Below are 14,890 nucleotides of genomic sequence, written 5' to 3'. Positions count from 1 at the left end.
TTACATCTTAAATGCGTGCCAACAATTGCAGTTGCAATATATGTCTAAACCAACATCAAGACAAATGCATGTGATGCTTTAATTTTTTTGGAAGATGGTCGTCCATTGAGGAGTTTCTGCACTTTTTGGAGGCCTCAGTGTTAGGGTCTGGGTCGGAGGAGCGAGAGACTCGTGCTGCCTACCTGGCCTACCATTTTTGGTTGGACAGGAACGCCCGAGTCTTTGAGAGCACCAGCTCGTCCCCGAGGGTGGTGGTGGCCAGAGCAGTTTTGCATGCGGAGGAGTTCATTAGCACCGTTGAGATTTCACCTACCAGAATGGCCAGGGACATTTGGGCCCCCTTCTGCTCTTGTAGCGTCCAGATATGTTTTTGTATCTTGGGTGCCCCTACTCTCTGGCTTTCTGAAAATGAACTTCAATGGTAGTGGCCGATGATGGAAGAGACGGAGGCGTAGGCTTCGTCATCAGAGATCATGAGTACAGACTACCGGCGGCGGGGGGTCAGCAGATCTTCGATTCCTTGGTGGTCTGTGCTGAGCTCAGAGCCGCTTGGGAGGACATTTTCTATACCCGATGGATACTAGGTGCAGACCGGCTCATCCTCGAGGGTGACTCGACATAGTGATTGATTGGATCCGGGGTCGGAGTTTTGCAGGCGAGAGCAGGCCGCTACTACTTGACATTTACGGACTTGCAGGAGTGTGGTGCCCATCAAACCGCACTCATCTATAGGAAGGCGAATGGTGCAGCTGATTGAGTTGCTTCCTATGCAGCTCACCATTCGGATGGTTTTATTTGGAGGAAGCGTGACACAGTGCCGGGTGCTTTATCTGCTTTGTTATTTTCGGATTTTGTTGGTTGCATCCACACCCGTATGGTCTGAGTCGCCGTTATACCCAAAAAAAAAAATTTATATATTTAAAGAAATGCTTTTCAAAAGTGCTTTTGTTAATGATGGTAATTTCGCGCACACATACACAAAAAATTCAAGTCAAATGAAAAAAAAAAATCTGATTCAGTAGTGGTTATCTGCATGCGAGCTATTCTAATGTAAACATTACATATTTGAGTCTCATTATTTTCTTTTCCCTTTCAAATACAAAGTAATATATTACTGTTAAAAAAACGTAATTATGGAAAATAAGAATGAAGTATATCAAAATTGAAGAGATCATGGATAATGTTCCTGCAATCCCTAAAAAGCCGAGCTTATAAATAAAACCCTCCTTACGAACTTATTTTATATTGTTATTGCCATTAGATAGATCACATTAGGTCAGACAAGGTGGAGTTCCACATGAAATTTATGATAGAATTCTAAGAAAAGCTGGCTTTGTCTTTTCGATATGGGCGCGAGAAAGGTCCCAAAGTTTTGTTAATGCACAAGTTCAATGCAAAATAAGAAGTCACATAACTCATGCTAAATTCTCATGTTGCTCATAGATTTGCAACTCGTAGCGTGCGTAAAAGAGCAATAGAGAATAAAAGTCACCGTTAACTAGGCAACCATTTCACGCGAGATCTACCATCCCCAAAGATGGCATAGATTTCTTTTAGATTCGCGGGCCAGCCATGGGGTACAGAATTTAGCATCACGCTTGCCGGTCCATAGCCCCGGCCCAACTTCCGGATCAGCACAAACAGCCCAACAAGAGAGTGGGAAAAGGCCCAACGAGTACTCGACACGTACATAGAAATTCGGAAAGAATCATACTTAAGACAAGACAAAAAGAAGAGCCAGTCGATCAACCGTCCTCCATTCCAATAAGCCTCCAACCTCGGACGGCCCGGATGTTTCCAAGTTGGAGAGCTGTCGGGCGAACCGATGTTAATTTCCCCTGTATGGGCCTTCGAATCCAGCCAGGCCAGACGTGACCTAGGGGGCAAGCGAGACGAAACCGTCCCTCAGCTAAACTATGAACGTAAACAACTTTCTATGCTCGCTAATGAATCCACCGTCAAATATGGGTGGCCCGGAAGCATTTGACGGTGGATCTATCATCACGCGTATAAATTATATGCGCACTCGAGTATCTAAGTACTGTTCTTTGGGAGAGCGGCTGTGTCGCGGAGAGGGACCGTTTAACGGGATCCCTGTTCCTGGGGAGCAGGACAAGCGCATCTCTCTTCCCCCTTCCTCCCCTCCAAATTCTCGCTCTCTTCTTCGTTTCGCCCCGCCCTACCTCCCCGTTTCCTTCCTCCCCGTTTCCTTGTATTCCTTGGCTCTAGCTCGAAGGACGTCGAGGAGGTGCCTCTCTCCCCCTTTCTCTCGTCGGTGGCATCGCGGGAGCCTGCGTTCCCTTTCCTCGCTCCGAGATTGATTTCGAGATGAGAGATCGGGAGGCCGCGAATTCCCCTCGTTAGATCCGTGCTCTCCGGCGGGAATCATCGGTGACAGGTAGCTCCGTGGGATCTGATTTCGTTAGGGTTAGGGTTGTTTGCTTGGTTTCTCGAGGGAAAGGGAGGGAGGGAGGGAGGGAGTATGCCGGCGCCGAGATTCACTTCGTCGAAGTCGGAGAAGAAGGGGAATGCCGCCGCGAAGCAGCAACAGAGGAAGGACCCGTACGAGGTTCTTGGGGTGGGTCGCAATGCCACGGATCAGGAAATCAAGAGCGCGTACCGGAAATTGGCTCTCAAGTAGGATCCCTTAATTTATCCTCTCCCACTTAGATTTTCTTCATTTCTTGGTGCTAATCCTGCAAGTGAAAATGTTAAAACATCGTACATGGAGGGTTTACGGCCTTGGAAACACAGGCCAAGTGTTTGCATAGCATATAAGAGACAAATTATTAGTCTGAACTATGTTTGTTAACTTTATGGTGAAGGTCAGGAATAGCACCACCAACAATTAATATAAGAGCAAACCAGTTGAGGCATGATTTACGAATTGTTTATAGCATTCTTTTCACTGATGCTTATGGTTCATAATATATGCGCAAATGACTGTGCTACTTTCTTTTAACTCATCGTGAATAGCAACGATTAGCAAACGCTGTTTTGAATAGCCAAATCCTAATGCCTTAAAGTTAAAAGGGCTTAATGATTGTGATGATGATTAAAATTTTATATCGAATAAAATTATTTTTTTCGATCATTAATGATTGCATAGTGCTCAAAATTGCCTCGTTATTGTTTGTTGTTGCTTTTCAGGTACCATCCTGACAAAAATGCTAACGATCCTGTAGCAGCTGATGTATTCAAGGAAGTCACGTATTCATACAATATCTTGTCAGATCCAGACAAAAGGCGTCAGTACGACGCATCTGGTTTTGAGGTAATTTATGTAGGTGTGTGCAGAATATGTTTAGATTGTATTTAGTCCAAAAGATTAGTCATTTCTCTCCAGATGTTAGGCTGCTTATTAAATTTTCGTAGACATCCACTGTAGTTCTTTATTGCGTTTATCAGAATTTCTTGTACTTCTGACTCTTCCAATGAATATTATGTTCAGTCTTCTAGCCATTTTCTTATCTGAAATTATGGCACAGTAAGTTTTCTTCATCCAGGCTGTTGAATCAGATGGCCAAGAAATGGAACTTGATCTGTCAAGTCTAGGTACTGTGAACACAATGTTCGCTGCGCTTTTTAGGTAAAAGTGGAAGTTGGTCGCTTAATGTTCTGTATCTCCTTATATTTCTATGCATTATGCTGTGATTTTCTATTATCATATCTGTTTCATGTGTATTGCATGTCAGTAAACTTGGTGTGCCAATTAAGACTATGGTATCAGCAACCATATTAGAGGAAGCACTGCATGGTGCTGTAACCATTCATCCGCTTCAGTTGGGGCAATCTCTGTTCAGAAAGGTGAGGCGTTGTTCTCCTCTTCTTGTTTTTGCAATTATTACATCTAAGTCTAGGAGATCTCTGAATGTTTCAATGCTGCACAGGTAGAAAAGCAGTCTGCTCATTTTTATTCCGTAGAAATAACAGAGCAGGAGGCAAGGATGGGATTTGTGTGCCGAGTGCATGCAGCTGATAAAAGCAAATTCAAGGTGATACAACAACATTCAACTATATTCTAGTAGAACAGCTGTCAATCTGTTGTGTTTAAACCACATTAAGGTTCTGCATGTGATTGCTTAAAGTTTGGTGAAACATAAGTATCCTTTTAAACAATATAACAATATTTAGAGTGAGATTAGCTATAGCTCTACTTCAGTACACTAAAATACCATATGCTGCTCCAGTAAAGTTTGGATGAGTTCTATAAACGAGGTGTCATTGTAACATCAGGTGCTTTTCGTATCTGTAGATCTAGTGTTTCGTTTTGTCAGATATTTTAACTACATAGAGGGTCCTTTCTGTTCCTTTGTTCTCATTTTATTATAATTTGTCAACAAAAGGGTAAGTTCAGGGAATTGAATATTTACACAAAGAAACTATATGAAAGTTTAGTTCCCTATATGAGGAGCAAGTTGTTGATTTTGCCTTAAGGACAGGGTTGCTAGATTTTTACTCGAGTATAAAAAGAAGGATGAAAATGTGAGAAGGTGAAGAACAAAAAAGGGAATGAATAGAAATGGAGGGATAATAGAAAGGCTACCAGAAGAAAGTTTTTTTCTTTCAAAAATTGATTATCTATTAAAATATTTGGATCTCCCCTTGTTACTAACATAAAAAGACAACTAAATGGCACCAGGGACAGTCTTGTAGATTCAAAACCTTTCTAATGCAACCTTTCATCAAACGAGAAACACTGCAACAAAAATTTACTATAAATGTGACTCAATGTGAACTGAAATATAGACATTGCTAGAAGGATTTCTAAGCTCCAAAACTAATTTTATGGATTTTAAGGTAACTAAATCTCTACAAGCACTTCCTTACTTTCATCCCTTAAATAAATCTAGAAATGTATAACGATTATATTTCATTATTCACTTTTTTAATCTCCTCCAAGCCCTATACAAAGAGGCACTACATGACACCAAAAGACTATTTTGATAAATCCAAAACCTTCTTAATCCAATTATTGCCAAACTAGGACTCTTTTTTGACATAAACATTTTAAAATTTGGACTCCAAATCAAGGAAAATTTCAACTTTTCTAATCAAAAGGATTTCCCAATTAACCAATATTTAGACTCCCTAGTTTGAGGAGTTTCACACTGGATTCTTTGAGCATTTTTTTGAGATTTGAGCCTTGTAAATCAGACATACATAATGAAGTAAAATAAACAACCTAATTTATAGTTTACAATGGTTTTGGATGTGGAAGCATGGCTTTCGTCAATTTTGGAATTTGAGTTGCCTAGGTGGTTTGATATAAATTTATCTTATATTATAAATTAGGAGAACTTAATCATCTGGTTGCTGCATTTCATAGTAATGAGTCATCTCATCCATTTGACTCTGGCTGTGTGGATGTAGTTAAAGGAGAATTTATTTCCATGCACAAACTGTACTATTCATGTGTGCTTTTTAAGTTGCATCTGAAGTAGTTAATATTTCAGAAATCAGATAATGTCTATTAGCTCTAGTGGTTCAATTGCACTTCCAGCTACTGTCTTTTACTCAAGACGTACTATATTTGCTTGCAGTTGTTGTACTTTGAGCAGGAAGAGAACGGTGGATTGAGCCTTGCATTACAGGTAGGGCATCCTGTTGTCATGCAAAAACTCGTGTCAGAGCTACTGTTGACAAATGCTTAACCTTTTTTTCCTTTTGGTCTTTTCCTCTGCTCTGTGTGGCTTAATTTGACATTAGTCGTGTGAAACTATGTGGAAATTTGCAGTTGGCTCATTCTAGGTAGATATAATTTGTGCTAGGATGTTTAAGTTGTTGTCAGGTTCTAACTCGTCATGTGAAATTTGAAACAACAAGGTGGGAAAATAGGCAGTTTCTTTCCTTCAGTAGAATAAAGGATTTTGGATAATGTGTTTTGAAACATTATAATCTCAGTTACAAAATGCAGTTGCAATTCTGTCTATAAAATGCTGCAAAATTTGGATTTATTATGTGCTTAAATCACTGAATGCTTTTGCTGGTTGCTGATACAATGATAATCAGTCACACCTTTTTGTGTACTTGCAGTGCACGTGTGTCAGATGCCTGATCCAAAAAAATCATGTTGTTGTCTCTTGCACTAGTTCATTCAGAAATATAATAAACTGTTATATCTACATAGATGCTTAACTGATGTCTAAGTATATTTCATGTATTCAGAGTGCTTTCCTAATTATATTAATTTTTTCCTTATTTTAATCCCAGACTCTGGCTTAAATTCTTGAGAAAAAGGAATCATATAATATTTTAGGTAGATTGCGCACAACTATCTGGCAAATCTGGGTGGCGCAACAATGTATATTATTAGATCAATCTATTCAAAGGTGCAGAATTCTTAATCTAATTGCTTGTGATGTTAATAAAATCATGGATGATTGCTACTCAAAGAGTGAAAATGGCTAGCAGTAGTTGATTGTCCTGGATAAGTGGAGTTGTTCCATTAATCTGGTCTACCTGAAATAGATGAATTTGAGCTGGAACAAACTTATGGATGTTTGTTTTGAACTAAATACATTGAACCCAAATGTACCTCATTTTCCTGGTCCTTGTGGGATATAAAGGAACAACTAAAGATCCTCCATCATGCTGAACCTGTGAGTGCTTCTGATCACACGAATTTGATGGAATGTCGAGATGCCTTTTCCATTCCATAACATTCAGCTTCTTGGTTCTCATAATAGAGTTTGGCCTGAAAGTTTGCATGGGCTGGATGTCTAGTAAATCAAGGCTTTATTGATACATTTGTGGTAGTCCTAATGAGATTTGACAATCTACTGCATCTTCAGTTGATTTTTGGCAACACATATCTGGAGCGAAGGTAACAGGGGAGCTGATCTTTGACCTAAGACAGCTCCTCTTTGGTTTTTCCAATAAAATCATTATGAGGTATTGTCATACTGGTTTTCGTCCCCTTAAACTAAGAAATTTTTTAGATGAAGATAGTATGGGGAATTTGTATTCTAAAAGATGACAGTTTGTTTGCGCTTCTCTGCCATGTCAATAAAATTACTTTTACTCTTCAAGAAAAAAGAAAGAAAAAACATCTTACTGCTCAACAAGGTCTAGTTGAAAACTGTGATTCTGTCTATCCAATCTTACCTGTCTGACTTCCCAAGCAAAACCAATTGTTCTTATTTTCAGTTATAGATAATTTTGTTATATAGGAAGATAATTACTGGATCTTGCTGATGTTCAGTTTCTCGTACTTTGCCATATCGGAAGTTAGGAAAGCCAAAAACAACTGGAGGATATGTTGCAATCATAATATGGAGGCTTGATAAAAGTGAGAAGTACAATGAAAGTAATAAATTGTACGGTGACTCATAGACACAAAAAAGATGAGGACATAATGTCCAGGACTTTGGAGATAACAACCAACTCATCAGAAGATTGTTTGGGCAAGGGACAATGAATTACATTTTGATCATCAGTATCCGATACATTTTTCCATATGGAAAGAAAGTTTGCATTCTGTTGAAAGCAATCCTCTAATCAAGGACATTCAACACCTATTAAAGAAGATAAGGAATTTAATAACAAAAAGAATATCGAAATTATCTAATTGTGAACATGAACAAATTCTTGGGTGAGCAACATGGAGACTTTTATCAAAGCTAGTGTATTGAATTTTACCATATCAAGTGTCCAGGAAGGATCAAGTTATTTGCTTATATGATTGATTCCATGACATCATTGAACATGTCTAGATTATATATTTCTAAGTGCATATGATCCACAAAACCGTTTGCATCACCCCTATCTTTATTTTTTCCCAGTTATTTTTTTTTCTGAAAATCTGCATCACCCCTACCCCTCATATACAAAACTCCTATAATACATGAGATGCTAATTGTTGATAACTCTGAATTTTATGACCACCCATCACACAGCATCTGCATGCCAAACACCTGTTGTCTGTATCAATGAGAGGCATGTCATAGGTTCTACTCCATTAGCCATTAGGTTTTAAAATGTTAGTACCTTGTATTAGTGTTTGGCATATAAAGTCAGATATGTCTATAGTTGGAAATTAACAACTGAATGAAATAAAGAAATGTTTGTCTTCTTTTTTTGACTATTCCGTGGGTTTTCTTATTTCTATAAGGAGCTGAACATAGGTTGAAAAATGTTCTGATTCGTGGTGTAGTGCTAGCATATTTATTTCCACCAACTTGGAGATGGGATATAAGGGAAACACTAGAATTCGTAAAGTAGACAATTACCTCATGAAAAAGAAAATTGTTAAATGTGAGTGTATTGGTAATATTAAAACCATGCTGACTTATAATCACTACAGGCTCATGTTTATTGAGGGGTTCCTGCTTATCGTATCGCATAAGCGTATACTCAACTGCTTCATAATTAGTTAATTTAACTCAATGCTTTCTCGTCAAGTTACATGGCTTTAGATCATGGTTGTGCTTTAGGCCCTTTTTTCTTGTCATTTTTACCCAATTCTGGTGTCTGAAATGAAGTTCCAGATTATTTCATTCATGCTTGTGTTGTTTATGGAATGGGATGCTGCAAGTTGAAGATTTATTCACTCGCATTCTCCAGAAAAGGGTTCACAGTGAAACAAAACATAGGATGTTTTGACTTCAAAATCTTGCAAAAATTCCATGTTTAGGGTTTCATCTGGATATTGCTTTTGTAAATTGTAAACCCTTCCATCACATATCTCCTTTGTTTTATTTAGTGATCTGAAACAATTTTGCCATCGCAACTGTGACTCTGAGCGTGCATTTTAAATTGTTTCCAAAAGATTGAAAGTCCCTTGGGCTTTCTTTATTACTCCCCCACCCTTCAACTGAAGTCACTACTTTTCTGTTGGGAGTCCCTGGCCATGTCTCCACGTTTCCAAAGCCTTTATTATGGTCCTTTACATCTGAAAACCATGGATCTAAATGCCAGCTGGCACTTCCCATGCCATGCTAGTACGGGCATCTAGCACTGGGTTGTCATGGCAGCTAGTTATTGTTTAACCAAAAAGGATTTTAAATCCTCATCTCCCTGTTCATTTGGGATTCCAAATGCATAAGTACGAGTGGGTTTTGAGTTTGAGTAAAGCAGGAGTTCCACAAAACACCGCTTCTAACCTTTTGGTTATATTTGTCCATTTCTCATGGTAGCCCAATCCCGCTAAAGTCTAATTCCATTTCTCAGTGAAGCTGTAACTAGGAAATCAAATACAAGACAATCTTACTTTCATTTTTAAGTGGACATTATTTTATTATCATTCATATATCAATAAATTAGATATATTTCTTAAAAAAGTAAATTGGATTATATATATATATATATATATATATATATATATATATTATTGATTTCATATTTTTAAGAATATGTTGATAGATAGGCTAGTTTAAAATTCATTTGATGTGCTATCGCATCAAATATCATAGCATAATAATCCACTTAACACTCCCCCCCTCACCACCCCCCCCCCCCCCCCCAAAAAAAAAAGGTCCAGGTTCCATCCTTGACTACACTGTCATCTACATCTGCATTTTCTGAATTTTCTTATTTTGGCAGTCTCTTGTTCTTACCACCGAGTCATTATTTTGGAGTCACCACTGATCATTTTATCATTTCTATGCTGCTATAAGAGATTTGTAGAACCTTGTAATATCCCAATCTTCTTTGCTCTTCTTTTAAACTCATTGAGAATCACAAGATTAGCCTCGTTTCATTTACCAAGTGTGTGAAACTTGCTTTTTACCCTGTGACCCTTCTTTGAGTACCATTGTTCTAATTCTTGGTTTATGCTACATGGATTTCAGTACCTCCTAACCACAGACAATCAGCATCTGCCGTGAGTGACCAAAACATCTATTCAATCAGCATTAGTGCCAAATATCTGGAGTTTCACCTACATGACCATCTTGATGACTAATATGTACCCTATTATTTCTGCAGCTCAACAAGGTCTCGCACTTCGTTATTGTCCTACTCCAGATCTCACCAACTCATCATATTGATTAGAATATTGATTTTGTATCATGACATTGATGGTGCTCGCCGTTCGTCTTAAAACACCAATTAATGGAAGAGTTGTCAATGCATTGGTACTGATAAAATGGTAATCCAACTATATGGATCTATCTTGCTGTGACACATTATACTGCATAAGGATGTGGAATAGGAAATGCTTATACACAATTTTTGAAAGATGTTTGTTAATTATTTCTTCATTGATATTTATCATGTGCAAATTCAGTTGATATCCATTTGCAACAGCATGTCTGTCATCATCATCATTATTCTGACTAACTGCGACCTTTTATCAAGCAGAACCACAACCACCTTTTACAGAATGTTGCAGACAAATACGTAGATTAGTAGATATGATCCAGCATTTCTTATATTCTGATTGAAAGGACTTATAATATTTGTGGATTAGATTTAGTTGGTAGGATGCACATATCTGACATCCAGTCTGGTGTAGGAAGACAGTATAAAGACAGGAAAGGTTACTTCTGCAGGAATGTTCTTTCTCTGTTTTCCTGTTTACCGATTTGATCACAGTAACTCGGTGAGAGGATATCTTCTAAAAACTTTACAGGCAAATTTTAGTCTTCCAAAGTGCTGCATCTGATTTTCTTTTTCTCTTAACTTGAATATTTTATTCTCCTAGATGGCAATTGCGAAGGATCCTGATGCTGCCTTCTTCAAGAAATTGGATGGATTCCAACCATGCGAAATAAATGAGCTGAAAGCTGGCACCCACATATTTGCTGTCTATGGTATGCTGCTTATATTATGTTCCACAGGCATGCTGGTTTGCCTTATCGTGGAATTCTATATTTTTTGATGGTAAGCTTTACGTTTATCTTCAACAATCGTTTGCAGGTGATAACTTCTTTAGAAATGCAAACTACACCATAGAGGTCATGTCTGCTGAACCATTTTCAGCTGAAAAGGAAAAACTCCGAGATGTGGAGGCAAAAATCCTAACCAAAAGAGCAGAAATATCGAAGTTTGAGACCGAGTACAGAGAGGTTTATTGTTCCTACTGAGTGCATTTTTAACTTGCATTATTTCTTTTCCCAACATTTACCTTTTAATTGTGGTATTTCTGCATGCTGTGATTGACAGGTGTTGGCGCTGTTCACTGAGATGACAAGCAGATACACACAGGAAATGCAAGCAGTGAGTTCAGCCTCTTGTGATTCTGGTTCGGTTGCTCCATTTGTTTTGTTATCCCCCATTGACCGTACAATGTTTTCTTTCTTTTCGATCGCTGCTCTAGATAGATGAGCTCCTAAAGGAACGGAACACCATCCATGCTTCCTACACCACCATTTCACCTCTAAAACGGAATTCTAGTAGTTGCAAGATCAGAACATCATTTAGGGGGTCTAAAAGTGAAGATGACCACCAAACAAGAGAGAAGAAGTCAAGAGACCGTCCAAAAAGGAGGAAATGGTTCAATATTCACTTGAAGGTTGACAAGCGGAAGCCCTGTTGAATAAAGTGAGAGGGTGTACATCAAAAAAAAAAAAAACAAGGTGAGAGATTGTTCAGCTATTTTGTCCTGCTTTATTTTTCTTGCTTATGCATACTATGTTTTCATTTACAGTTTCCGAATATTCACATGTATGCTCAGTAGTTACCTGAGTGAAATGTGTTGATCCTGTCTTCCTTTTGTTCTTTTCCTACATTCCTCGCCATCATTTGTTTCTATTCAGAGGTTCTGAATTTATACTGACAGAGAAGATCTGAAAGACCTTTTGCTGGCATATTTTTTGCCTTTTCGTTTGGTCTCTGCTCTGGCTTTAGGTTGAAGGGGGGGTCTTAAATGCTAGAATTTGTAAGTCGTGGTCCACCTCCATGTTGCAGATTATTTATTGTTTCCAGCTCTCGAGAGTGGGCAGATTAATCGTACTCGGCTGGCATATATTTTTATCTCTAGGTAAGTAGATCAAGATCCGAACAACAGAGTGCGGACCCACCAACTTGATCTTGCAGATGTGTTCGTCTAAACGGGGGAGTCTCCCCAACTAGGCAATGTATGTTCATACAACTCTCTTTGATTGGCCAATACAAAGCATTTTTTTTTTGTATTTCTTATTTTTGGCGGTCGAAAGCAACGAGGACAGCCTGCATTGATCCCTTTTCTATATTCTGTCACTTATTTTCATTCCACGCGACTACTTTGGGCTCCGAAAATTCTGAAGAAAGCCAGTTAGAATGGCATTCCAAGTGGTTCAATATTGCAGTGCTGAAGGAAATACTTTCTTGAACTACTTTGGAGAATATCAGGATTCCTTTTTGTTCGGTATCATCATCTAGATCTCAAACTAGAGAGTCTTAAGCCTCGTTATCTGCCATCTTCATACAATGCCCCTATTTTAATGGGCAACAGGGTCCTCTTCACTGGGAACCATTTCACTCTGCTAGATTCAAAGAAGGGGGAGAAAAGGTCGGGGGGAAGAAATTAAGCACCAAACCTTTTATAAAGTAGGCTAGACTAAATGAACAGGTTGGCATGTACCTCACACTATAATCATCACCGGAGGTTATATCGCCAAAGGAATTGAATTGATACATAAATATGAATATATAACACTTATATTAGTAACAACTTCATCAGAAATAAAAATAATTGTGATCTCTCCGATTCTCATCATATCCCTTGTGTCAACTTCAAAGCCAAAATGCCTTCCCGCTCAAATCTCCTCGAGCATTAATTAATCTATTCCAATCCAGACAAAACGGCAGCAAGTATCAAAGGAGCAGAAGGACATCTCATTTCAGATCAATCAATTGTTGAAGGTGTCGCACCTCCGCCGGACCTCCCCCTCCCTCCCGGTCTTCACCCCGTGCACGCTGAGCTTCTCCATGGCGCGCGCGAAGTCGTTGAAGAAGGCGGTGTTGTTGGCGGCGTAGAGCTCGACGAAGGGCCTCGTTCTCGGGTCCGACATCAGGATCTGGTCGGACGCCAGGAGCCCCAGGCCCCTGGCCAGGTTCTTGAAGTACATGTTGTCGAACTTGCCCGGCGTCATGATGTCGTTGAAGGTGGCGATGGTCTCGTCCTTGAGGTAGTTGGCGCAGGCCTTCTGCAGCGCCTCCGCGAGCTTGGGGTTCATCGAGGGGTCGAAGGCATTCTGGCCGCGATTGTTGTGGTTGTAGATCCGGTGGGCGAACTCCTTGCAGTGAGAGAAGCCGACGGTGTGGGCGCCGGAGAGGGCGACCATCTCCTGGACGGTGAAGCCCTTGGCGGCGAAGATGGAGATCATCTGGGAGGCGGTCACGTTGGGGCGGGGGAGGTTGCCCTCGACGGTGTCGGCCTTGGAGGCGAGGGCGTCCTTACGGCCGAGGAGGACGGGGTAGAAGGGCCCGCCGAGCATGGTGACGAGGTCGCGGGTGGCGAGGGCGAGGACGTCGGAGCAGGAGACGATGCCGGGGCACTCGATCTCGAGCTGGGTCTTGGCGCGGACCACGACGTCGAAGCCGTCGCCGGGGAGGGAGAGGTTGATGTCGGCGTCGCGCTCGGCGCGGTTGAAGGCGTTGGTGGAGATGAGGACGGAGGCGTCGCAGCCCCCGACGAAGCAGTCGTGGAAGAAGAGCCGGAGGGTGCCGGCGGCGGTGGTCGGGTTGGCGATCTGCTTGCTGGTCACCACCTGCGTCACGATCTCCGCCGCCCGGGGGCACGTCTTCTGGTAGTACTTGGGCGTCAGCTTCGCGGCCGACGGCGCCGCGAAGGACAGGGCCACCGCCACCGCGAGCACCGCCGCCAGGAGGGCCGAGGAGAAGGAATGGACCCGGCGCTGGAGATGGCTCGCCATCCTCTCGAACACTCAGTTCTTTTCCTTCCTTCTCCTTCTATTTGGATTTCGGGAGGGTCTTTAATTCTTCGACCTTTATCTTAACGAATGGATCCGCTTCCTCTCGAGTTTAGAGGGGTGCGGGGCGGTCAGAGGGGAAGCAGATCGGTTCCGTTTTGGGAAAAGTGGGAAGTAAGAATGAGAGGACGGGGAGGAGAGGAGAGGAAATGGGGGAGGAGGGGAGGTTGTGGCGGGGAGAGGTTTTAGGGGGAAGAGATTGGGAGCTGAGGAGTGGTTTTATTTGGATATATATTTTTAAGCAACTCCTCGAGGTGATGAGGGGAGAGAAAAACAGAGCGAGACAGAGAGGGCGTGGATCGCGGTACGAAAGAAGTGGGGGGAGGAGAGAGTATATTACTTTCGAAATTTGCCGACCGTTTTGATTGTGTTAGTTTGAGTTTATTGCACCATCTATGAATCTACGAGGAGAAGATGCCAATCTCAGGGTGAGCATCCTTGATACATGGATGACACACGTAAGGTAAGCAGTGGTGCTGGGGATAATGGAATATGGAGCGTAGGCATGGAGGATAGTTGCATGGATGGTTAAGGATGTATATAATGCTGTATTCGTCACCAACCATCCAATATTTTACTTGGGAGAGGAGGAAAGGAAGGCAGTTCTGGAAGCTCAGTGTTGGTTCTCCGCATTTTGTTTTATTTATTGTTAGTTTGTTACCAAGGTTAAGCTCACACGGCAGCCAATTGGGTGGTGTCCCTCGCGGCGCATCACCTGGCAGGTGTTTCTTACTCTCTTCGTCAGTTTTTTTTTTTTCTAATTTTATTAGCTATACTTGCATGTGCATGGTGTGAAGACCTAGAAAGAAGAAAAAAAAAAAGAAAAAAAAAGAAGAAGAAAAAGAAGAAAGGATTATACCAATAATATATGAAAAAGTTGAATGAGATTGATCATTGGATTATTAAAAATACAAAAATAGCTTCATTACTATTTCAATTTTGTGTTGAAAAAAAAACAAAAGATGGAACGAAGCAATGATGAAAGCAAAAAATATGAAAATACGTGAACGAATTAAAAGCATCTGCTTAGATAT

General features: G+C 40.7%; 2 protein-coding genes across 3 annotated transcripts; one reads left to right on the top strand and one right to left on the bottom strand.

The window, feature by feature from the left end:
• Positions 1-2,109: 2,109 nt before the first annotated feature.
• Positions 2,110-11,721, top strand: LOC103710019 (chaperone protein dnaJ 16). 2 transcript variants are annotated; one of them, XM_008795590.4, is made up of 11 exons: positions 2,111-2,637; positions 3,151-3,274; positions 3,507-3,589; positions 3,696-3,807; positions 3,891-3,995; positions 5,544-5,594; positions 10,457-10,543; positions 10,646-10,754; positions 10,861-11,009; positions 11,107-11,160; positions 11,261-11,721. In XM_008795590.4, exons 1-11 carry the CDS (start codon positions 2,483-2,485, stop codon positions 11,477-11,479), a joined length of 1,248 nt encoding a protein of 415 aa, XP_008793812.1. In that variant the 5' UTR covers positions 2,111-2,482; the 3' UTR covers positions 11,480-11,721. The 2 variants fall into 2 exon arrangements, with proteins under 2 accessions (XP_026661586.1, XP_008793812.1); XM_026805785.2 differs by lacking the exon at positions 10,457-10,543 and having other exon boundaries at positions 2,110-2,637.
• A 716-nt stretch (positions 11,722-12,437) lies between these two features.
• On the bottom strand, positions 12,438-14,743 carry LOC103710018 (peroxidase 31). The gene has a single exon (XM_008795589.4). The coding sequence runs from the start codon at positions 13,797-13,799 to the stop codon at positions 12,774-12,776; it is 1,026 nt and encodes a 341-aa protein (XP_008793811.2). The 5' UTR covers positions 13,800-14,743; the 3' UTR covers positions 12,438-12,773.
• Positions 14,744-14,890: the final 147 nt, after the last annotated feature.

The sequence above is a fragment of the Phoenix dactylifera genome, chromosome 7 (genome assembly GCF_009389715.1).
Source record: "Phoenix dactylifera cultivar Barhee BC4 chromosome 7, palm_55x_up_171113_PBpolish2nd_filt_p, whole genome shotgun sequence".
Taxonomy (NCBI): Eukaryota; Viridiplantae; Streptophyta; class Magnoliopsida; order Arecales; family Arecaceae; genus Phoenix; species Phoenix dactylifera.
This window is presented reverse-complemented; position numbering and strand designations above follow the sequence as displayed.

What these genes read in the sequence shown, in the direction of transcription:
- LOC103710019 (XM_008795590.4), top strand. Translation starts at nt 2,483, where the DNA reads ATGCCGGCGCCGAGATTCACTTCGTCGAAGTCGGAGAAGAAGGGGAAT. An exon ending in ACGACGCATCTGGTTTTGAG is followed by an intron (nt 3,275 to 3,506) that starts GTAATTTATGTA and finishes TTCTTCATCCAG; the next exon opens with GCTGTTGAATCAGATGGCCA. An exon ending in GATTGAGCCTTGCATTACAG is followed by an intron (nt 5,595 to 10,456) that starts GTAGGGCATCCT and finishes AGTCTGGTGTAG; the next exon opens with GAAGACAGTATAAAGACAGG.
- LOC103710018 (XM_008795589.4), bottom strand. Translation starts at nt 13,799, where the DNA reads ATGGCGAGCCATCTCCAGCGCCGGGTCCATTCCTTCTCCTCGGCCCTC.